The 25,288-nt window shown below is 41.1% G+C and overlaps 1 protein-coding gene across 3 annotated transcripts in view; it reads left to right on the forward strand.

The window, feature by feature from the left end:
* RIN2 (Ras and Rab interactor 2) overlaps positions 1 to 25,288 on the forward strand; it is a 65,789-nt gene that overhangs the window by 13,743 nt on the left and 26,758 nt on the right. For all 3 annotated transcript variants that reach the window (XM_066546123.1, XM_066546122.1, XM_066546124.1), the window contains 2 exons: positions 11,880 to 11,972; positions 19,142 to 19,236. In XM_066546123.1, coding sequence (XP_066402220.1) covers positions 11,916 to 11,972; positions 19,142 to 19,236 — 152 coding nt within the window. In that variant the 5' untranslated portion in view covers positions 11,880 to 11,915. The remainder of the gene's footprint in view (positions 1 to 11,879; positions 11,973 to 19,141; positions 19,237 to 25,288) is intronic.

Raw genomic sequence — 25,288 nt, forward strand, 5'->3', positions numbered from 1 at the left:
TTAGTATTTCAGAGCATGGTTGGTCAAAGTTGTGCATGGATTTTATAGAACAGTCACTCTCTATAACCAGTCTTAGAGACCTGATCATTCTGAGGCATATACAAGAATCTGAAATTATTTTGAGAATTTAAAATTATGTCCTGCTTTTTCCAGCTAGGTCAGGTAGAGGCAATACCATGCATTATGCTATCTGCAGGCTTGGTTCTGAAGAACTGTTCTATTGCCCTGTTCGTGCCTCTGCCCCCAACCAGATCCTCTACCAGGCAAGAAATAGACTGTGCAAATAAAGTTTTTCTCTCCAGGATTTGATTTGTGGTTTTGTTTTGGTTTTTAACCTCCTAGTAACACAAAATAAAGTGCAGGCATTTTGTGCAGGCATTCCATCTCCTCTGATGTGCATATGGCACAGCTGACAGGACAGTGAGAATGTGTGCTTTGGGTGTATCCTGCTTGCTGTGTTGGCACACTTGTGCAGCACTGAGCTGGCACACATTCATGGCTCAGTCTGCTTTTTCCAGTCTGTTACAGGAACAAATGACACATTCTGAGCCTAGTGGTGGCTTTCCCTCTCTGTAACACAGGTTAGCAGTGCTGTGCTCTGGTGGTGCAGAAGGTGGCAAGTCTCTAGTGGGGCTAACCCAGTTCCCAAGCCTGTCTCCATGCAAGCTTTCTACAGTGAGCAGCTTATCTGTTCATTGCCAGTGGATCTGAGCTAGGTTAGGACAGTGAAAACTCTGCTGTAGGCAGAAGTGTTGTTACATGGATCATCCTTGTGTGGAGAGCAGATGACCTTGGTTTAACTAATGCAAGATTTTCTTGGAGTCTCTTCTGTGCATAAACCAAAACAAACAGGTCAAAACATAAGCACTGTTCTTTTGAAGTTTTTCTAGTGAAAATATTTTCTTTTGTTCATTGAGAAATAAATCTTCTCCTTGGTACTCAGCCTCATGTTTTGCTGTGTTTGTGCACCCTCAAGGCTGTTGAACCACATTGGAAGTGTGCTACAAAAAGTGCTTTTTAAAGAAATCTACAGCATTCTTCAAAAATTAGTAGTGAGTGCTTAGTGAAAAAAGAAGCAAACTGTCCATCATGTCTGATGTCCAGCTGTTTAAAATAAACAGTGCAACCACAAAAACTCACATGTGATCTTCCTCGTACAGCCTGCTGGATTGCATTAACCTCTTGGTCAGAAAGCACTAGTGCAAATATAACTAACGACAAGCCAATAAAATTGTTATTGAACAGAAAACAAACCCACGCCTGCAGCTGGAGTGCCCTCAGGTTAGTCACTTGGTGTTGTTCAGGATGTGGGATGCTTTTCCTTCCTTAACAGGCAGCTTGAAAATGGATCCTTTCAGGAATTTCATTGGCTTCACACTAGGTGACTTACAACACTTGGTGTACTTGCTTTAGGGGGCGAAAAATCAGGTTCCATCACTGCAATTTTTCCTCATTTGTTTAAACTTGGATAAATATTTGCATATCACTTACTAGGTGAGCTGCCCAGGGTATTTTTAAACATTTTCCAGTGGTAGATAAATAATAGTTGTGGTTTGTTTAGTTGGGTTGTCCCTGTAAAAAACATACATCCAAATTTTTATTCCTCCTGTTGATACGTTGTTCCAACAGCACATTAATTTGTTTGCTTCAAGTTTAGATGTTTTTTCACACAGGCTTTTGGGCTCGGGTGTATGTCATTTGCTAATAAATACAAAGTTTAAAGTCCGATTTATGAATTATTTAAACTGATATTATGCTTTGTAATTATTATATTATTTAAGCTTTATATTATATTATTTAAGATGATATTATGCTTTTTGACTTAGTGGTTCCTTTTGGGTTATGTAAATGTAGCAATTCCTTTGTGATGAAACGTAAAAATGGCTTTTGGAGCAGTGGAAGTCTCCCCCCCACCCTGTGTGAAACAGGGTAAGAAAAATTCACGCTTTTCCTCTGATAGTATTGCAAAAGAAGCAAACAAAACAAACCAAAACCCCACCAAAAATAATACCCAACCTCTCCAGCACACACTTCCCCATTCCTTCCCCTTCCCACTTTGTGACGTCTTTGCAAAAAACAGAGGTTAGAAGGGGCTTGCAGAATTCAGCTGGTCCAGCCCTCCCTGCAGCCTGATCAGGAGCTTGGGACCTTGTCCCACTCCTCTGGTCACACCCTTCTTTCCTGTGCACGTGTCCTGGTGACACTGAGGGGTTCCTGTGAGTCACCCCTATTTCCAGTGTTTGGAATTGTCACTTCTGAGTGGTTCACTCAATGAGGAAACCCTCTGACGTAGGGCAGTGCTGTTCTCAATTTTCATGGGGAACAAAAACTAATTACGCATCTAAGTTCTCACCAAATGTGAGTCCCATTTCTTAAATCACAAGAGTTGCATTAACTCTGGTACTTCTGGATAGATCAGAGAGGGCATATATGCTTCCTGAAATCCCAAAACATCTTTCTATTTTAAATACAACGGCACACTGTTTAGGTTTGTCTCCTTAGTGCTTGTGTACATAGTGTTTGATATAAATCCTGAGTTTTTGTGGTCCACAGAATTTCCTATTTCATGTAATATGCTGAAAGTGTGAATAAGGAAGAAAGGGTGAAATTATTCCTAACTAATGCTAAGGGCTAAACTGAGAAGTGTCCCATGTCCCAGGTGATTACATCTTAACAGTTTTGATTAAGGAATTCAAATATGAGCCTTTACCATGGACTCAGCTGAAATAAAGTACTCTGTATTTAACTTCGTGTACTCAGCTCAGAGGAAGAGCAGCATGTGTACTGGAAATGAGCAGCTTCTGTCACTGGGAGCTATCCAAAAAACAAGGTGCCAAGTGTGGTGCACTTCTGATGATCTGATTCCTTAGTTAATAGCTAAACCATTAGATTAGTGGCATTTACATATTATCTTTTTAACGTGTCACACAAAGATGAGCATAAGGTCAACACCAGAATAAAGAAAAGGGTGTTGGTTCCCTGGTTAATCATTGCCCTGATGCCTTGGCCTGTGCTGAAGCTGAGGTGCACAGTCCAAGCTTTTAAATGGAGTTTGGAATAACAGCCTAAGGGACTCCTGATCTTACAGATTCTTCTTGCACACCATGTAATGCCCTGTGCTGAACTCATTCCAGTAATTACAGCCATCAATGGAAATCTTTCTGTTGATCCTATGAAATGCAGGATGTAGTTTCTTTGGCATTGGCTGCCTCCTGAACAGCAGTTTACTTTGCAAAACGTTTCATAGAGAGTAATGAAACCATTGCTTGCTATCATAAGGAGTTATTTTCTTACAAAGAGATACCTGTTAAGCATATTGGTGATGCAACAAACACAACTAGAAAATGCTATTGCATTAGAATTAAAAGAAAATATATTTGTCATTGTTTGTGGTATACAAACTACTTCACATTTGCTTTTTTTAAAATTTTTATTAGTGATAAAGAGCCTAAAAGATATTTAGGGCTTAAAAAAATCACAGCTTTTGCAGTTCTTTAAAGATCACTTTTCTGTCTTGCAGTCCATGTCTCATATTTACTTTTTAGGTCAAACAACTTTTAGATCTATCTGCCATTATTTCCCATTTGTGTCCATGTCTCATATTTACTTTTTAGGTCAAACAACTTTTAGATCTGTCTGCCGTTATTTCCCATTTGTGTCCATGTCTCATATTTACTTTTTAGGTCAAACAACTTTTAGATCTATCTGCCATGATTTCCCATTTGTGTGTTGCTTCGGGTGAACAAGTGCAATCCTTTTCAATGAATTACGTGAAGAAGAGTTTATCAAAAGAATTTGTGTTCCCCTAGCTCTGAAAAAGAATTGCTCTTACTGGAAATCAGCTGAAGCTTTTCTGGAAGCACTGAGCAAAATGAGCACAAGCTTTGGATGTACATGATACTCTGCCACAAGGAAGAAATGTTTTAAGGTGGGACAAGGGGGAGTAGCTTCAAACTGACAGAGACTAAGTTTAGCTTAGATTGGATATTAGGAAGAAATTCTTCCCTGTGAGGCCCCTGGCACAGGCTGCCCAGAGAAGCTGTGGCTGCCCCATCCCTGGAAATGTCCAAGGCCAGGTTGGACAGGGCTTGGAGCAACCTGGGATAGTGGAAGGTGTCCCTGCCCACAGCAGGGGGTTTGAACGAGACCCTTTTAGATCTCCAACCCAAGCCATTCTGTAATTCTGTGATCTTGGAAATATGGGAGTAGATAGAAGTGTTCAGGCTCTCTGAACCATCAGAAGTCAGGTCTCTTCTTCTCCCTTGCTGCATGGAGCATTGTCACCCCTGGCACTGGAGCAAACAGAGCTTTGTTTTGATGCCTCTGTTGGGCTCTTCTGGTAAGAGCTCTTACCAGAAGGTAAGAGCTAGCTAAAAATTCTTTGAGCACTGAAACCCTCATCCTGCTCTGGCTTTCAGGGTACAGGGGGAAGATGCTTTTCCCAGGTGCCTAAAATAAGCCATGGTCAAGGCCAGCAAGTGGCTGTCTTGTGCATGTCCATCTAGATGTAGGTGCTGAACCCCATCTCCCTTTGCATTAAAGTGTCACTGTGAATACTGGAGTTTCTCTAGACTGTGAAGCAATTCAAGCAATTACTTTTTCTTGCTTCTCCCAGGAAGTGCAGCTCTATGTTAAACTTTTTAAAGATGTTTGAAAACACTTGTGAATGTTATTCTTTTTATTATTCAGTGGTTTTGGCAGGAATAGTAAGTGGAAATTACAGAAACACTGCAAGAAACATTAGTTTTTGATTAGTTTTTGTGAGGTATGTAGGCCAGGGAATTTGGGAAGAATAGAAACCTTCTGAAAGGTTATCCAAATCAAAGTCAATCTCTTCCTAAATTTATTTCTCTGACATTTCCAGAGGCAAAACAAGACATGAATGTATCAACAAACAATCATTCTCTTATAAGAGACTTGGTAGTATCCTTCATGACTAAATGCTGTGCCAGAGGAAATGACTTGGGGTTTTATTCCTTTTCAGTAATGTGGAAAGTATGCCATGGGAGCAAGCAGGAAGAGGTTGTTTAGTGGAAGAGAGGAAGAAGAAACTTGGGAAGGGGTGCAGAGGGACAGTGCTAGCAGCAAACAGAACTCTCCTGGTGGGGTGCTGTGCTTTTGCACCGTGCTCTGCTCATACAAAGCTCTTGTAGGAAGCTTTTTGTGAGGATTGGCTTTTCTGAGGCATTCAGTGTTTGCATAACTGTGTGCTTCTGCTGGAAAGAGTGATGCCATGTCTGCTCTTGTTGATGGGAGCAGAGCCAGGATGATTCTTGTGCCCTTCAGATGGGATTTTCAGATGCTTTCATTTCTGAATTTATGGCTTCGTAGATAAAAGAAGTGGGTAGACATCTGTGAGTGAGACAGTGGATCTGCCCAAAATCTGATGGGACTTAAAGCCTCTCCTGAGAATGCTGTACTAAAACAAGTTCAAAGTAATAACTCCTGTTTATCCTTTAGTCTCACAAAAGGCTGCCAGCACATAGGATCTGGAATCAAGGGGAAAAAAATAATCCTGCTGGCAAAAGATTGGTTGAGGCAGGAGTGATGACTGGCTGAAACCAGATGTAGAAAGATCAGTGGATAAGTCTGGCAGTGATGTTCCCACTTTATGCCGTGTAATTATGCCATGATTGATGCACAGACTGGATCACAGCCCCTAAAAATCGGTCTGTCCAGGTGGGTTTCTTGTCACAGCCCCTGAAGATCAGTCTGTGCTGGTGACAACTTCTTAAGCACTGGCTGGTACTTGATGGCTCACTGCCTAGTGATGTGGAGTGTCCTTGGAGAGCTGGCTGTGGTTTTACAGCATTGTTATGCTAAGCCAGATGGGCAGCGTTGATACAGTTTACCTGGGACCCGCCTCACTGACTTTGAAAAGTTGCATATTTATGTTTCCTTTGCAGTTTATGAAGACAGCATTGTTTCCTGGAAAGGATTGCAAACAGTTGCTCATGGCCCTTCTGCCTACATGGAGGGAATGTCTATCTTTGTAAAATCTTTTTTACATCGAGGGCAGAAATACTGACTGAAGCACTCACTGACATCATACGGTGGCTTTCTTCGGGGGGCAGCTCACACAAACACATTATGTTTAGGTAACAAAAAGAAAAGTATAAAGAGTGCTTGAAGGAAAAGGAGGGTGAGGGAATTTTTGTTATTTGCAAGGTTTTAAAAACTCTTTAAATAAAATGGCAAAATACAAAAAATCCACCAGTGTGTAAAGAGCGACTTGCCATTTTTGCTGTATGTCTTACTTGTTTTCTACAAGTAATGTGCCCTTGCATTACTTGAATTTAAAAAAAAAAAAGACTGTAAACCCTTTCTGCAGCCGGAAGAATGATGGAAATTAGGATTTCTTTTTACATAATCCCCTCACATTTTGCTTGTGGATACAGCTGTGTTAACACAATGCAACATTTGAGTTGAGAGATCTGCCAGATCCTGGCACCAGTGATAGTTTGCAGACTGAAGGTCTTATTTGATAGATTTTCAAAGTGATACTGTGCTCAGTTGTATCTATGTTCCTGGAAGGAGGCTTGCAGTCAGCTTCTCAGAGGAAATACTTTCAAAAGGAAAAGTTTAATTTTGCCAAGATTCAGATAAGGTCAGAGTAATTGGACAAACCAGGGCTTTGTAGGTTAGAGATGAACACAGCCTGCTCCCTGGGACTGGCAAATGCACTGGGAGAACAGGGAAATGAACTGCATGAGGATGATTACATTTGCTGAAAATCTGAAGTACTGTGTATATTTCTTGGCATATTGTCAAGTGTAGAGTTGCATTTGAGCAGGGTGGGGTTTTTTTACTTTTTTAAATTAAGTAAAATGTATTTATCCTTCCCATTTCTGGATTTTACATTAACTCACTAGAAAAAGGGTCCACCAAATTAATTTTAGTTGTTTTAATACTATGTATTTATAAATTGCTGTAAAAATTGATTGTAATATGATGCTAATTCACCATAGGTTTTACAAGTACATCTGTAGCAGCTTCTCCCTAGCTTCCATGCTTTTCTGTTATGGGGCAATAGGGATTGTATTCCAGCTGTACCCCACTGCTGGCCAAGGGAATGCTCTGACAGGTAGCCACCAGCATTGGCCTCTGACATCAGTGACCTTTGCCAGCTTATACTTAAGGTCTGGAGTGATTTTTTTTCTCCTGTGTTTTCTTGTGTGAAACAGAACAGTGAAACCATTTCTTCATTTACCTGAGGTAGTTTCTGTGAGAGTCTGTGCTCAGTGATTGCACAGCCTTTGCAGGCAGAGAATGAAAGAGGACAGACTGGGTTTCTTCAGTGGGGTAACTCACATTTAAAATACAGGGAAAAAAAAAGGTGATAATTCTGTGGGTCAGCCAGCAAAAGGAAAGCTGCAGATCTCTTCCTTCAGTGGTGGCATACATGGAGTCTCTTCCTGCTGTCTTTTTGTCTTGTTAGGTTGGCCAAAAGATCAAAAATCCTAGTTAGGAACCAAGGAACAGGAAGCTAGTGCAGTTGGATAGCCTTGATTCCTTAGGAAAGAGAAGAGATAGGGTTGTGGGCAGGGACTTTGTACAGATTGCTGTGGCTGAGCTCGGGGGAGGCAGAGACAGACTGTTTTGTCTTTGGGCTAAAGAAAATGGGACGTTTTGCTTTGTAAAAGCAGGATTGGAAGGAGATGATTAAAGGGAAGGATCCTGAAAAGTCCAGTGAGGTGGTCTTGTCACAGACATCTTTTATGAAAAATCCTTTCCTTAGGATTTTTCCTCCTGAGAAGCTGAGAGGCCTCAGGAACAAGATGTAAACATGGATTTTCTGCTGTGTGGAATGCAACAGGTGCATCTGTGATTGGCCCATGTTGGTTGTTTCTAATTAATGGCCAATCACGAGCCACAAGCCTTTGTTATCATTCTTTCTTTTTCTATTCTTAGCTGGCCTTCTGATGAAATCCTTTCTTCTATTCTTTTAGTACAGTTTTAATGTAATATATATCATAAAATAATAAATCAGCCTTCTGAAACATAAAGTCAAATCCTCATCTCTTCCCTCATCCTAAGACCCCTGTGAACACAGCCACAGTGGTCTAATATAGTTAAGTATAAGAACATACCAAAAAATCCAAGTAAAATTGCAGTAGAGGGAGTAAAGTAGGAGCTTTTTTGATGAGGAGTCAGAAGTCAGATTGCATACAGGCATGTGAAAGGTGCTCTGGCATTCCTGTGTGAATGAAAACCAGCAGGAGGAGGGAATGGAAGAAAGACAAAAAGGCACCTGTTTTTTTGAAACATACAGCTTGCATGGGCATGAGCATCATGCAGTAGCACTGGACTTGAGGGAGGTTTGCCAAGCAGACAGATCATGCCTTCTCCCTGCCCTGTCTCATTGGTCACACACAGGAGTGTGACTGTGGTCACAAGGGTTTTCAGGATGAAGAAGAGACGAGAATGTTGACTCCATGATCAGAAGGCTCGATTTATTATTTTATGATATATGTTACATTAAGACTATACTAAAAAGAAATAAAAAGAAATAAAAAGGTTTCTTCAGAAGCTAGCTAAGCTAAGAATAGAAAAGAATGAATAACAAAGATCTGTGTCTCAGACAGAGAGCAAGAGCCAGCTCTGCCATGAGTGGTCAGTAAATCTAAACATCTACAGGAGACTAATCACAGGTCTACCTGTTGCATTCTACAGCAGCAGATAACCATTGTTCACTTTTGGTTGCTGAAACTGCAGCTTCTCACAAGGGAAAATCCTAAGCAAAGATTTTTCATGAAAGATGTCTGTGACACAGGAGCAGCTCTGTCCTGGATGTGGGGAGCTGCAGGAAGGAAGTGCTGTGGGTAGGGAATGTCTGGGAGAGCTGGGACAAAGCCCTGGGACACAGAGGAGGCTTTTCCCTCCAGATGGCCAGGCAAAAAGCCACATGAATTACACAGTGAGCTGGCTCCTGCAGCCTGGTGACATTTCCAGGTGGGTTTCTGGGCAGGCAGCACCTGGGCAGTGTCTGGCTGAATCTGTCTGGGCTCTCTGCCTCGGTGCCTGGAGCACAGGAGGAGGAGAAAAGGCTTCTCTCCAGTAGGTGCAGGAGATGACAACATTTGCTGGCTTGCTCCACCTAGCTTCTCAGTTAGAGGATTGAGATTTTTTGTTTCTGACAGCCTCATACTGTCCAAATTCAACAAGGACCACTTCAGAGCAGTGGTTTCCCAGCCTGTCTTGGATCTGAGTAAGCATCAGATGTGCACAGCTATGTAGAGAAATGAAGCCTCCTGACAGTAGGTTTGTTTTTCTGCAGTTTTTTTTCTGCATTATATGGAAATAACCTGCCCCCAGGTTTTGGGCTGTTGCACCCAGCCTGGCTGTCCATTTTACCAGCAAGCCCTAGTATCTTGTGTTACTGAAAAAGAACTATCTGCACCAAAAAAACCCTTTCCATCAAACACAAAGAAACCCAGCAGTGTTTCTCATTGTGCTGATTTTAGTCTGAAATACTAAAACCCACTCAAACATGAAGTATTATTTAGGTTACCCTAAATTAGTTTGAAATTACATTGTAACCATGAAAAGTGGTGGGGATTGATTCACTGGCTGTGTGGAGCTGAGAAGAGCCCAGCTGAGGCTCAGGGTTAAGGTCCTACAGATAGCAGTAATGTTGCATAAATAGTGACAGCAATAGAAGTTATGAAGAAGTTTAGAGCTCCAGAACCTCTTACAAGTGAAATAAGCAGTGGTTTTGTTTGAGGCTTTCTTCTGACTGGAGTCATACCACTCTTTGAAGTACAAAAACTGTGTGTGTGTGTTTTCCTTCCTCTGTACATTTGAGTGGAGAATGTAAAAATACCAGCATGGTCTTGTTTTGGTAATAGGATTGCATGCAGACATCCTTGTGGTTAAATTGAAAAAAAAAAAAAATAAAACCCATGAGATTTCTTGTGAAGGAGTTGTTGTTGGCAAATGGAGTGATTAATGACTGAGACTAGAGATGTACAGACAACAACAGCAGGATCTTGCTCATAACCTTGTAATGTAACTCCTTACCACTCTCAGGTGAAAATTTTCTTTCCAGAATTGATCTAAAGAAGATTTTTTTAAAAAATAGAATTTCTTATGCTCCCCAGAGGGGAACAGCTGCTCTGTCCCCTTGTGTATGTGGCAAAGGAGGAGACAGAGCTTAACTCATTTAATAGCACCTGCAAAATCACCCACTGAACATCATTTCTTATGGGACTAGTGCAGTCAAGTTATTTAAGCACACTTCTAGGTAAAGAAACACAGTTCACAATTCTTTAGAGGTTCACCAGGCATGTATCCTTTAAATATAGTGATTTAGGAAGAAAGTTGGAATTTTTTATTTTTAAATTTTTTTCTCAGCACTATTTTTTTGTCTTCTCTTGCTCATCCCCTTGTGTTTGGTTTTCACAACAGTGCAGAATTCAAGATTTTACTTTCAGCCTTCAAAGTCTACAAACCCTGCCTGGAAAACTGGCATGTTGCTGAGCTTCCTGCCATGACTGCTTTTTAACCAGAATGCAAGTGGAAAAATGTAACCTATTCTAGTGCTCTTGTGGTAGGACCTCTGGAAACAAGGCAAACTATTTAAAGCCTCCTGCTACATATTAAAACTAAAATGTTTCTTTTCTCCTGCTTGTACCTCTCTTTTCTCAAGTACGTTTTTGCTTGTCAGTGTTTTTCATTTAACCCTTCTGCCTTGGTCTTCCTCCCCTGTGTCAATTCTCTCTCATTAGGCATTAGAGGGAAGCTGAAGCATGCATGTGTTTGGTGTGGGGTATGTGTCTAATTTGGGGTTTTACCTGTCAGCATTCTCTGTCCCAATTGCTTTGTTCTGCTCCACCTCCCTCTGCAGCCACACCACTAAACTTGGTTTGCACTGCTGCAGACAGCCTTTTATTTTAATTTCTGCTTGTATCAAATCAAAAGCTGTGTCTCTACTCTGTAATGTTTTGCACTTGTATTATTTGCCCCTTTTGGTAGGTGAAACTTCCAACATGACTCCCTGCTATGTGGTTGGAAGACATGTGTGCAAGGAGAAGAGTTAGGCTGTTTAAATACAGTCACAGCTCACCTGTAAAAATCCTAGGATGACTTCTTAGCCATGGAAATGAATCCTGCTTGGTTCAGAAGCTCATTCACAAATTACTGGTGTGAATTGGTTGTGACTTCAGAGGAACTCTGCTACTCTACTTTCAGATGGAGACCCCCCTCTTGATATTCCCCACTGATGGATTCATTAGTGGATTGTCCTGGGTGTTGAACTGTTCCTTCAGTTTACCTGATAATAGAAAATGCCGCTTCTTCCTAAATTCATCTTCAGTTCCTGACTTGAATATGACTCAGGTGCACTTTAGAAATCTGAAGCAGCATTTTTTGGGGGGTGTTTGGGCTTTTTGTTGTTGTTGTTTGTTGGATTTTACTTTAATGGTAGAGTGTTTTCTCCCTTGTGAGTGATTTTAAACTGGTTTTTTTCCCCTCCTGATAAGTCCTGCTAATACTGTAATATTTGAGAATGGATTGTAATGACATCTAACATTTTGTTCTGTTTGTGCTGCAGACTGAGGTCAAGTAAACAAAGAAAGCAATCATTATGTTTTAGCATTCTTTTTTAATGAGCACATTAAAATCTAGTCACAGCTACAGGATCAGCTGTGAAAAGAAGGGAGAGATACAGAGCTCTGAGTAGCACTGTATTTTGGAAGCAGTTTATGGAAAAATAATGGATTGAAGGGATATGGAAGGACTCTGGTAGGAAATAAATGGCACGATGTTGTTGACAGAAAGGGTTTGGCAGGAGGCTTGTTGTGACTGTTTCTGTGGCTTAGAATTACAGAGGAATTTCCTACAGACTGGACTAACCATTACAAAAATGTGTCTGCTTTTAGGAGATCAAGGCATACAGTGGAGTCTTCTCAGGGAAGATGTCGTCTTTGACAATGAGAAGCCGTTGTGTGGACAAAAGAGGAAGTTTCTTTAAGGTAAATGGGATACTTACACAGAACATAAAATACTTGGGTTTATGTGAAATGAGCACAGCAGAATGTGCAGTACTCTCTGTGATACATAGTAAGCCTTTTCTGTAAAATACTTCTTGAGCATTTCTTTTTACAGGCAGATTTGTGGCTAAGATCACCCCCCAGTTATTTCACATGTATATTTTTTCTGTACATGGAGTAGAATATTTGGTGTAAAATAGGTCATGGCTTTCTTTGCTGCTAATGCTGAGAACATAAGCTTTATTATGCACAGGCATAAAATTATTGGAGCCTTCATAAACTAGTTTTGTGTCACTTAAAGTTGTGGTACAGGTTTATGATTTCCATTACTGGATTGAAAATTGATTTCATTTCTTTGCCTATTTTGGGAACAACTGGCATCCCAAAAAGCCAGGCTGCAGCAGGAGTTACCAGTGCAGTTTTCTAAAGATGACTGAATCCTGTTAACTGTGTGCCAGGGTCACAGTGGCTGCCTTGCTGGGCAGGGTTTTGCTTTAGGGAGCCATCAAAATTTGCAGGTGCTTTTGAGCACTGAATTCAATGATCACATCCCTTAGAATATTCATCACTTGCTGTAGCTTCTTCCAGTGAAAGATGCTGATGCTGCCATCTTTGGGGGTTGCTGTTCCCATTCCTTCTCTTCCTCTGGGGCAGAAGTTTCCCTTGGGGAAATCTTTAGGAAATGAACAGTCAGCACTGCAGTGACATTGTGTTTTCCTTTTGTCTTGCCCAGCAGTTACCAGGGTCATCCAGTGGCAGGAACCACCTCTCAGTTCTGCAACACACTTCAGCTACCTCTCATAACTCAGGAGTACAAACATCAGCCTTGTTGATAGCACTCCACAGCCAAAGAGGGAGAATAGCCCTATTTTCAAATCACAGCAAGGAACTGTCTCAGTTCCAAGAAATATCTCTAGGTTGTCTCTTGCGTGTATGCTGAAGGACTCCTGATGTCATTCTTATGTAGAAAATAGATGCTGGAACAGGTGTTTTGTTCATGATGATGGGGTTGCAGTTACTCTAAATGATTAGAAATGCAGTCTGCAGTCTGCCTGGGCAATTTCAAGAAACATTGTCAATTAGAAAACTACGATCCTGCATTTTCTTAAGGACATGCTGGCAGGGAAGAGATGCCTCCAAGCTCCTTTTCCAGCCCTTGGAAGTTGTACTGTTGGACCATGGTTCTGAGCATAGAGTGTGGGATTGGAAGCTGCAGGCAGTCAGTGTGCCCAGCCATTTCTTTTCTGTGTGCAGTGCACCTGGTAGCTTGTGTGTGTGTACAGTGAAATTACCTTTTATTTCCTCCTTCTTCCATGTGAGCAGAATTGTGACAACAGCTACATTTGTTTGCTACAGCTGAGCCAGTGAACAAGCAAAATACTTGGCACAACAGATTTTTTGAGTTTGCATTATTTTAATTTGCTTTGTCTGACTGTGTTTAGGAGACCTAGTAATCAAGATATGGCCTTTTATCCCTGCTGATCTGTTCTTCAGTATGCTCTCCCACATGGGCAGACTGTCCCCTGTCCTTGCACATGGCTCTCATGTTGTGCTTGTTAATTTGCAGTTGCCCAAGAAACCTTTACCACGTTGATATGCAGATTCTCAGGGCACTTAAATCTTCTTAAGGAGGGAGTATCTTACCATTCTCAGCAACATTTGCCAGAAAAATTGCTGACAAATACCAGTTGGGAAATTCCAACTTTATCGTTTCTGGTTTTTTAGAAGTTGTAGCAATGAGAACTACTTACCATCTCTTAGTTTTTTTTCACAGCCATTGTTTTCACTGTTTTGTCTCCATTTTAGACAGAGAAGTCGTCCCCATTTTTGACAGTATTGTCCCCATTTTAGACAGAGCAGAAGTCTGTAGTTTTAGAGGCTAAATTCTGTGGACTCTACACCTTCTGATTGGTGAATGCTCAGAGCCAACAAGTAGTAAGAATGAGGCAATGATGGGGTTAGTCTTGGATAATTCTGGGACTGAATAGCTTGCCAGTGGTTACAGAGAGAGTCTGTGATAAGGCAAGGGGCTGAATATATGTCTCTGACAAATGTCCTCTTTACTGAATTATCCTCCTTCTCATCAAAATGTTCCAGTGTTTACTGAACTGGCATCAGAGGTTTTACATCAGTAAAGCTTTTCTGTTTTACAGCAGTAAGGCTTTTCTGTTTTACACCAGTAAGGCTTTTCTGTTCCAAAATCAAGCATCAGGTAAAACTTTGTTTCTGATGAATAAGATACCGAGCAAGGTCAGTGGCCCTGAGAATTCATAGCTCCCCAGAATCTGCAGACGTGTATCAAAATATTGGATTGCATTCAGAGGCTTGCACAAGTTCAGCAGCAGCGTTCTCAGATGGGCTCGTCTCTGGCACTTGGCCACCTCATCACACAGGGCCCTCTGTGAGGGCTGCTACGTTCTGCTTATCAAAACAGGAAGGAAAAGATGTGATGCCAAAGAGGATGCAGGTCTCCAGAAAGGATGAAAAATGAGATGCTGGCAGGAAGGGGGAGTGGTAAGTGCTGAGGCTCATTTGTCCAGTCTGATTCTAATCTTGCTGTCTTCAACCCGTGTCCCTTTGCCAGATTAGGAGCACCCATCTTACCTTTTCCTCTTGAGTTCTTGTAAATCTCAGGGCTTGGAAACATTCTGCAGTGGTCGTCTTGGCTGACTCTTTTAGTGCCTTCTCAGGATGATGGCAGTTTCATTAATTCTCTGTATGAGCTTATTTACATTTCAGCACAAAGAGCAGGAATTCATTTGTCACGCAGTTTTTTCTAAAAACGTCTGGGAACAGATATCAAATCAAAGCCATCAATCTTCTTCTTGAGAACAGGAAACTCTTCCAGTCCAGTGAGTAATAGGAGCTGTAGTTATGCTGGGTTTCTGGGAGAGGCACTGTCTATATCTGGTCCTGGGCATGTGCTTTCTTTCCCTGATGCACGGCAGTGATGTGAGTGTCAGTAGAGCAGCTTCACAAATGTGATTAGAGCCCCTTGGGAGTGAGTTGCTTCTGGTGAACACACATTTTTGCTGCTTGTAAAACGTCCTGGATGATGCAAAGCACAGTAGATGTTGTGTTATGGTGAGAGAATGCTGGAGTGCTGAGGTGCCATGTTTGTGGGCTGTATGTAGGAGTTTCACTGTCGCCCTTGCCAGCTCCCAGAAGCTGAGCTCAGTCTTGTTGAGCTCTGAATCAATTGACAATAAGCAGAGCGTGGTGCTTTATGAAAGGAAATGCTGTGGTTTAAGATGTTTGCATTTCGTCATTTCGTTCATGGATGTTAGGAATGTAAACAGTTAGTACATGGGTATTTGGCAATCTGATGTTTAGGATAGATTTGGTTAGGCAGTACTGTACTGGGCTGCTGTGTGAATTCATGTTGCCTGAGTCACAATTATTATTTGGGTTTACAGTGGTTATACTGTAGTGTCTTCTGAATTTACAGAACAGTGCTTTATCAGAAATAAATTCCAAAGGAAAAATCACTGCTCACAAAAATAGCTATTTTATCATGTTATATAAGATCTCATTTTAATTTTGTTTTTTATGAAATACTGATTAATTAACCATCTGAGAAGATGTCATATTTCCAAATGCATTTTTCAGGTAAACCTCCTCTTTCTATAGCATAGCAGGGTACTATCTATTTCACAGACCTAAACAGTTCCCAACAGATTTCTTCTGATTACTATTTAAGTCTTTGGGCTCATTTATGCTGTTTTACACTAACAGAGGCCTCTGACAAATATATACATCCACTTCTTCTGCATCTTCCTTTGGAAGTTGCCTCTTACTGTGTTGATTTCAAGTCTGTTGAAACAAAGGGATGAGTTTTCCCATTATTTCCAGCCAAAGAGGTACCATACGTGTTGCAAATAGAGAGGTGTCTTTGAAGAATTCTGATATTCTTAGCCTTGCACTAAAAAGGCAGAGCCTTCTGCTGCTGCTTGTTTCCTCAGGGCTGGAGCTAATAATAGTACATAGCCAGGATCCTTCCTGTGTTTTGTAGAAACATGTTATTAACAGCTCACCTTGTATGATGCTGGTCACCTGTGCATCACGTGTGCTCTGTAACCACCAGAAGCTTCATTGATCCTAAATACTGGGAAATGCTGTCATAAAGTCATGACTACACCTTACATTTTTTGTAGAAAAATGCTGTTGTAACAGGATGGGTCAGTTAATTGCAAGGATACACAAATGATGTGACTCCATAAGATTTTCTTGAATCAAGGGAAGAGCAACTTTTTTTGTCATGAAAGAGAATTTAAGGAAAATTAGTTGGAAATTGCAGAAGATATCGGTGGTTTATTCTAGAAAAAGATGAGGGGTTTCTTCCTAGAGGTCATTGCTTTGGTTCAAGTGGAGTACATGGTGGTTGGTGATTAGTCTTGGTTGGGTTGTGGTGTGTTCCATCCTGGGGTACTTCACAGGTCAGTTTGGGGTTTGATGCCACACTTTGACCTGATTTCCTTGCCCAGAGTGTATTGACTTTTCAGAGACTGAGGCTCATTTGTCATGGAGGCTATGTAGCATACCCAAGAAATTTAGCCTGTAGAATAGAATGTGAGCATAAGGCTGCTTGAAATGTGCCATTTTGTTTAAGTCTTCTTTAGGGAAAGAAGCAAAGTTGCTAAACATGGAAGAATTCCTCTCAGGAATAATTTCTCTTCGGAGTTCTCTTCAAGGCAGGCATACAAATTCAAAAGCATTAAGATTACTTCACTGTTAGCACAGTTTGGATGAGAGTTCTTTGCTGTAGCTCCCTGAGATTTTGTTTTCTGGGAGGGAGGTGGGTTTTGTCACAGCTCAGGTCAAAGCCCACTAACAGAGTTAACTCAGTTGCCAGCCAGGTAGTGACACAGCAAAGCAGGCATGGAGGAAGTGGCTGAAAATACACGTGGAGAGCTCATACATTGTATGCTTTGCAGGGAGGGGTGCTGAAAAGCTCCTTTGTTGTGCAGACTGTTGGCCTTCAAGACACTTAGTCTCTGCTGGTGTGTCAGAGAACAGGGCACACCACAGTGATGGCTCTTTATGGCCACAGTTGGTCTTAGATGCAAAGATTTGTGGTGATGCTGCCCATGAAGAGGAGCTCCTTATGCAGAGCTGGTTCATGGGGAGCAGCAGCTCAGCTTTCATGCAGTCACCAGCTGAAGTAGCTTTGCAAGGATGCTTTGCTGGCAATGCAGAAATTCAGCCCACTCTGGCTGCTTCCTGAGGCTGGCCTGTGCTCCTCCAGCTGCCCCTTGGAACAGTCAGGGAGGCACTGCTCCCATCTGGCTGCAGTGACTCATGGTTCTTTGGGAACCAGCAGGTGCAATGCCTTTGCAGTGTCACTGGTACACATGGCTGGTGGCACCGAAACTGCAGGAAATACAAAAACTCTCCAACAACAATCTTTAGTGCTAGAGAATTAAGGCATTACTTTATTCTTGCCAGGGTGTTGTTCTGGCCAGGATGTGCAACAGTAACCACTTCATCCACTCCTCCCCTGGCTGTGCAGAGAAAATCATTCCATCACACAAGTCTTTATTAGATTTTTCACATTCGTCAAAACCCAGAGAAAGTCATTGGTCCAATGTTCACTGCTCCCATGATCTTAGTATTTTGTTTCTTGTTGGTTGTTGGTTTGCCTTTAATGTTGATTAGTTTCTCATTCTTCATTCTCTTGTCTTATCTCTTTCCAGACCAGGAGTCTTGACCATGCCAGGGGTGATGTTTGGAGCTGACATTGGTTAATGGTTGTTATCTTTTGTGCATCTTCTTTTTGTGTGCTGCTCCCAGTCTGCTGAGATGTTAAGCTCATCAGACCTTTTGGTGGAACAGTCCTTTGAAAAGAAACTTCAATTCCTTTCTCCCCGACTAAAGTTATATTAAAAAATGCTAAACCTCATATAATTTCCAACACTGGGAACTATGACTTGGACAGAAGAAAACCCTTGGGGTGTGGGTAATGGTAATTCATTCTTACATAAGGTTCAGTTATTGGTGTTGGCCAGTTGTAAGCAGAGACTAAAACTTCTTCTGAATTGATTGGAATAATGGTGCTCAGCAAAGGAGAGTGTGAATTCCTGAGGTGGAGGAAAAATTCCAATGTAACAATTTAGGAAAATGATGCCTGCAATTCTTTGAATATGCTGCTGTACTGAGTTGCCTGCCCTGAGTGGGACTCAGGCTCATACCTTCAGGGCAGCTGTGAAGACTGTTCTGACTTGGACCCCAAAGCTGGTCTTGCTTCATATGCCAGAGTTTTTTTTTGTTCTGATGTGCAGGGGTGGTGGTAGAGATTGCTACATCACTGCAAACCTTTTATTGGGTTCCCTCCTGGCAGGAGAGAGGGAACCCTGCTAGGGTTTATAGGATCTCATGGTGTGGCATGACAAGCAAACTTGATGCATTGGCTACAAAGAAGTGTTCAAGAGAGCAGGCTTTGCAAATTTCATGGTTGGTTTCTGCTCAATAAAATGTTCCCCTAAAGTCTGGCTAGCAAATTCTGCATTTCTCAGGATACAACCTCAGTGCTAATCTTGCCTACCTTAAAATGGGTTTTTACCCTCGTACCCAGAATTAGGTTGGTGTTCTACCTGAAGGATTGCAAGGCAATTCTTTTTTTAATTGAATTGTTGTGTTCGAGTGGAGTCCAAAACCTGATGTGAAAAGCAGGCACCCACTCCCTTCTTGCTCCCTTCTTGCTTCATTGCTTTTCATCCTCCATGGTATCATAATTCTTAGTCTCCCTTCTGAAATAAAACTCTTGCACGTGGAATTCTTCTAATTGTTTTTTTGGTGGTTTTTTTTGAGAAGGTAAATGCTACAAACAGCTAAATAATTTAGTTCTTGGAAGATGTTGTATAATGCACAACTGCAAATTCAGTTGTGTAGGCTGCAAATTCAATCCATTTAAATTAAAAGGCTAGCCAAACTGGAAAGTTTTGTACTGGCACAGAACAGGAATTACTCTTCCTCTGAGAACCTTTAAATGTGGCCCCAACCCTTACTTGTTCCTTTGCAAGGGGAAGTCCAAATAGGATGCGATTTTACAAAAAAAGAAAAAGTTTGTAATCTCTGGTGACTAAACTTGCCCTGGCTTCTTTTCCACGCCTCTTCCACTCACTTGATGTCATACTATTTTTGTCCCTTTCTAGCTCATTGACACAATTGCCTCAGAAATCGGAGAACTGAAACAGGAGATGGTACAGACAGATCTCCCAGTGGAAGATGAATCTGCTGATTGGCAAAGGTGATTAAAATGTTTATTTTCATGGTTCTGGAGAGTCTACCACAACAGGAATGTTTTCACTGTGCTTTCTTCTTGGGTGGCTTATGTCCTAGAATTTTTCTCCCTGGCAGCATAGGAGGTGTAGATAATCTTGCTCTTTATCCAAGGAATTTGCCTTTGTGCAGGAGATTCAGTTGTTTGGTGTAGTTGCCTTAATATCTTCTAATTGCAACTGAGCTTCACTTCCTTGTTAAAAACTTTGGATACTGATGAATGTCTAAAGCAGGAAACTACTACCATTATTACCATTGTCTGTGGCACAGCCTTGCTTTCATGCTGTAAAGACAAAATGTGCATTGCTTCAAGTGGCTCTTTGAAGATTCAAGATACAGTAATATGACTTATTTATGCTCTCAGGTTAGGAAGTAAAATATTGACTGCTATGAGCTGATGCATATGTGGGTTATGTGTTTAAGTTAATTTATATATGAGTAACTTGCACATAAAAAAATAAAATTGTACCTTTAAGTGCGCAGAATGGGACCCCAGCATTTTGGCTTTTCTTGAACAGTTACATCTGCTGAACATCTGGAGGATAATCAATATTTTAGTCCTTGTGTTAACAAGAGAACATTTTTGTACTTACCTGAAATATTTGTTACAAGAGGAAAGCAACCAGTGGTAGGTGTTGTGTTTTATCTGACTGCATGGCCTTGGCCAGCCCTGGAGCTGGTGGGCTTTGTTCTTCTAGCAGTGAGTTAATGAAGTGGAAAATTGTTTTTAGAATTACATCCAAGATTTTTAGCTCTTTTTCTTCCTGTGAATTCTGTTGAAATCTGCTGGAATTTACAACAAAGCACATGTAGATTATTTTCAAAAACATTAAGCAGCAGCTTTGTTGGCCAAGTAGTAAAGAATGTAAGACAGTTGAACTAATTAAAGTTTTTGGCTATGGCCCTGGTTGAACATTACTCAAGTTTTAGAGCTTTTGAGAGTTCTTTTAGAGGGACAGAAAGGATACTTTCTTCATTTTGAGAATTCAGCTAATTAACTCCAGAGATCATCAGCTACATTTCAGTTAAGAAAAGGCTTCTTGTATCTTTGAATACATCATATGCATGAAAGGCTAAGGTCTGCTGATTCTAAATTCTTGGTGGAAGCACTTAGCTGGAAACAGTCAACTAAACCTCCCCATTTTACAGATCATGAATTTTTAATTGATTTTTTAAATGAATTTTTAATTTTAATTTGTTAATGTTGACTACAAAACATATTTTGGTTTAAGATAAAGCAAACCTAACATAAAAAAAGAATAATTTCATGAAAGAATTTCATGCAATTTCATGAAAAATAATAATAGCCATCAAAAAATTTATTTTCTGTCACTTCAAGATGATAATGTGAAATATGAAGTCTGAATAAATGAGCTAAAGTCAAACCTTACTGTGACCACAAAATTCTGAGCTGCATGCTTCTGTGTAAGGAAAAAGTTGTATCAAAGTTGGTAAGTTAAGTAATTTAGTGCACTGGCACCTTTTTTTTAATATAGTGCTACAGAGCAGGATTATAGTAATTTCAACAAGAGTTTTCCAGAGTTGTTGTTTAAACTAGGCACCTCACAAGGCTGTGTTTACTGTCATAACTTTAATTTCTTTGTGGTTAATTAAAAACCTGGCAGTTAATGGAATTTTCTCTTCTTATTGCTTTCTGCTGTTCAGAAGTTAGTGTCTAGAAATGACCTTTGGATTTGCATCTAGGGATATTTGAGCTCAATGGAATGTCCATTTTCCTCACTCTTTTTCCACCTTAGCAGGTGTCCACAGACACCCAGAGCAGTTCTGGAAAGGCATTGCAGAGCTCTCAGCTGAATTCAGAAAGATAGGGACGTGAAATTGTGTGTCTGCAGCCTTAGTATTGTGGTTTGGGCTTTTTTTGTGGTTATGTGGTGACTTTCAGATTTACACTCCTCATTTTATATACTCCTTTATTTTGGGCTCATTTCTCCTTTTCATACAGTATGATTCCATACATACAAGACAGTGACAAGACTATGACTCCATTTCATACAAGAATGATTCAAGGGCTCACTTTGGCTTGTAAATATGTAAAAGCCGGGCAAAAAAACAGGCTTGCCAAAAAGTGTTTTAAGAGGGACTGTTTCAGTATCCCACTTTTTTGATGCCTCACCTTTTTCCCAGTGCAGAAGTTTGTCTCAATAATTCAAATGAGCGGAGCTGTCAGAAAAGGGAATTAGTGGTACAGCTTTCTGTCATGCCATTCCAGCAACCTTTGAAAGAGTAACAAGAGAGTTTCTGCATGCAGTGGCAGCCCAGGAGCCTGTGGGATGGGTCTGGTGGCACCTGGATGATCTTTCAGGAGTCCCCAGACCCTCTGAAAATCTCTGTGAATGTCCATAAGGGGCCAGCTCTTCCTGCTGTCCTTCTGGAGGGAAGGCTGTAAAGCTCCAGGCTTCCCGGGGCACTTGGTGCCTGTGGAATAGTTCAGGGATGCTTTGCTGCTGGTGGCAGCTGCAGCAGCTGATTCCTTTCCTGTTCTGTTCCTGTGGAAGGAGCAGGGGCAGAGCTTTGCTCTCTGCATTATGTCCTGCACTGCACAGCCCTCACACTGCTCTTTTCCACTTCAGGAGAGCCATCTTCTGTCCAGCAGAGAGAACCATTTCTGTTATTGCTGACAAGTATCCAGAAACCTCCTTCCCAGCTGCCTTTTAGCTGCAGTGGGATGCAGGAGGAAGTTACCACTGGCTCTCTGCCCCTCCCAGCTGATGCCCAGTATCACTGTATAGACTGGGCTGGGTGATAAAGAGCTGTTAGATTTACAGAAATCCAGGAAAATAGTCAAACTGTGAGGTGGTTAACTTTTGTGGGACTGGAGCAAGGTTCACATCATGACCAAGGATCATCCTGGTTCAAAGCTTGAGCCTGATCCTTGTCATTTTTACTGTGAGCTGAGTCTAATCAGGATGCAGCACTGCATTGTTTATCTTGGCAGTTACCTCTCTGTACTTCCCACGTGTTTATGGGTTTTGTCAAATCTAAGGAAACTTGCATGAGTCATGTGTTTTCTTTTGTTCATTGTGAGTAGTGGTGAAGCCTACCTTTCCCACTGAAGAGGAGCTGTGTAGCAGCCCTGAATTAAAGCACACCATTCATTAATGCTGATTTGTGTTCCAATTTTGAATTTAATGCGACCTGGTCAGATTGTCTTCTATCAGGAATCTTTTTTTTTTTTTCAAAATCCCAAACAAATAACACAAACCAACCAAACATCCTCCAAACCCTGAAAGTAAAACCAGGAGAGGAATTTAGTTGTTGCATAATATACATATTTTGTGAGCATATTTTGCTAGCATTTAGGTTACAGGAACTTCTTATTCTTGTTCAGTACACTTGAGTTCATCCATTGCTCATGAATTCAAATGGTTATTCTTTCCATGCAATTGTTTCTAGAGTAGTTCCACACACATGCCAGTCCCAAATAATTTTAGTCTAACTCTTAAAACATAACGAGTTTTGAGAACTCCCATGTGTCAGGGTTTGACTGTATGTCTAATTAATGATCATTAATTAAAATTATTTTAAGACTAAAAAGTCAGACTGGGAATATGATACTCAGTAGTGCTAGGCCACTACAAATAGCCTGTCAAAACAAACCAGTGGGGCTTTTTACTGCATTTGCTCCCAGGCCTTGGGAAATGGCTTCTTGTAGGTTGTATTTGGTTTGCCAGGTGTGTTTTTTCCAAGATGTGCTTTTTCCAGAGTTTACCAGGTTAGATGTTTCTCTCTGCCTCCTTTGTTATTTGTGAACAGAAAATATTTTTTTTAGTGTTTTGTATTCCTGTTTACCTCACCATAGATTGCAGTAACATTCTAGTGCTGTTTTATCTGAGTTGCATTGGTGCTGTTTCAACCATTAGTGTTTAGGAGTGGCAGAAATTCTGATCGTGATCAGATATTCATAATCTTTGGTTTATTTCTTGAGGGAGGAGAAGCAGCTGCCCCAAGGAGGTGCCTGTGTATGTAAGTCAGAGAGTTTCCTCCTTGGATCTCAGCATGTGGGAGGGATTGTGCATGTAAGTACCTGGAGGTTCAAAAAACCTGAAAGTTCCTTTTGAATTTGACCCTCATGGCAGGAAGGAATGATGAATCTGACTCCATGTTCTCAGAAGGCTAATTTATTGTTTTATGATGCTATATTATATTAAAGAATACTATACTAAAGAATACAGAAGGGATACCTACAGAAGGCTAAAAAGATAATAATGAAAACTTGTGACTCTTTCCAGAGTCTCTACACAGCTTGGCACTGATTGGCCAATGAGTGAAAACAACTCACAGCAGAAACCAGTGAAGCAATCTCCAAACACATTCCACGTGAGCAAAACACAGGAGAAGCAAATGAGATAATTATTGTTTTCTTTTTTTCTCTGAGGCTTCTCAGCTTCCCAGGAGAAAAATCCTGGGTGAAGGGATTTTTCAGAAAATGTGAATGCCACAGCTCCCCATTCCAATTTATGGTGGTCTAGGGGGTGTGGGACGACATGAAGCCAGTCATGGCAAAGAGGAACACTGTGACCCCAAGTGCCTGTGCAAACTCTTGCCAGCTTTAGGTGGTTTTGTGGTATCAAGCAATGCTAGGCATTCTAGCTCATACAAGTCACACACCTTCTTTTGAATGTGAGGTAGCTGTCTTTAGCAGTAAAAACACTTTTCCCTCTTTGATATATTCCCCTTTGCAGCATATTTGTTTTTCACCTCCTGACCAAGGGGAGTGGAAATGATTTGCATCTGTCTAAGCTTGCAGCCAGCATTGGTGTATAACTTGTACTTTGCCACAGCTCCCTGTGGTTTGTAATGCAGCTGACTGGCATTGAGGGTGAGTGGAGAATTTCTGAACAATATTTACTGGAGGTACAGCTCAGGAAAACACTTTTGTGGTTCATGATTTGACCTCTTGGAGATTCCTCCATTGCAACACTAGGCTCTGCTGGGACTGGTTGAAAAGGGAAGCCAGTATTCCTACTGAGGCAGTTTCAGACCTGCTCATGACTGATGTAAAAAGTACTTCCCTCCTGCACCCAATGTGTTTCTGTGTATTTTGTGCCCCTTGAAAGTATCCTGGCAGTTAGTAAAAGCTTCTGATGCTTGTGGGCAAGGGGGGAAATAATCTGCATTTGAGATGCCTTGGAAATCTGAAAAGTATCACATCATAAATAAGCAAACAGAAAGAGGAAAAAATAAAGAGGCTGGTAGTGGTAATTGATCCAGATAATGAAATGTCAAATGATTTTGCCTGCTCTTATCTGATCATACAGGGAAAGTTCTCCTCCCCATTTTCTTTCCTTGCTTGCCCTTTGCAGAGATTCCTCAAGTTGCTGAACAAAGCTAGAAGAAAGCAGTTTGGTAATTTGGGTTTTTTTTCTGTTGGTTGGTTGGTGGATTTTAATTTGGTTCAGCTTGTTTTCTTTGGTGTGAGGATTTTTGCAGAGGGGGCAGAGAGGCTTTTTGTTTGTTTTGAAAGTATTCAGTGCTCCTGTGCTTGTGAACTCTGTCCCTACTTGCTGAGGGTACAGTAGCTGGCATAATGAGGGTGGTAAATGCTGTTAGTGATGCTTAGGGCCTGTCCAAAGCAGGGAATTCAGAAGAGCTGCACAGTGTGCAGTGGGGAGGTGGAGCTCTGTTGTCCTCTCTTGCTGCAGAAAAGGTCTGTAAGGGGAGCACATCCTCTGCAAAAAGGGTGCTTTTTGTCTGTTCCTGAATTTTATCATCAGGAAGCTGTTACCAGAATAGCTGCTCCATAGTGTTTTCTAGCATGGGGAGAACCACAGGATGTACTTCTAGCTCAAAAATGAGGAATTTGAGGCTGCAACACGTGCACTTGTACTGGGTGTTCTGTATTGTATGGGTGATGGTGAAGCTTTTGCATAACAAAAGGAGTTCTCCAAGTATTCTGTTTATTTAGATTTTTAATAACAAGAATCTGCAGCCTCCAAGAACTCTACTTCATTACTGAATGTAGCAGTAACTTTAGATGCTCTGCTCCAAATAAATTTTAA

The sequence above is a fragment of the Molothrus aeneus genome, chromosome 3, assembly GCF_037042795.1.
Source record: "Molothrus aeneus isolate 106 chromosome 3, BPBGC_Maene_1.0, whole genome shotgun sequence".
NCBI lineage: Eukaryota > Metazoa > Chordata > Aves > Passeriformes > Icteridae > Molothrus > Molothrus aeneus.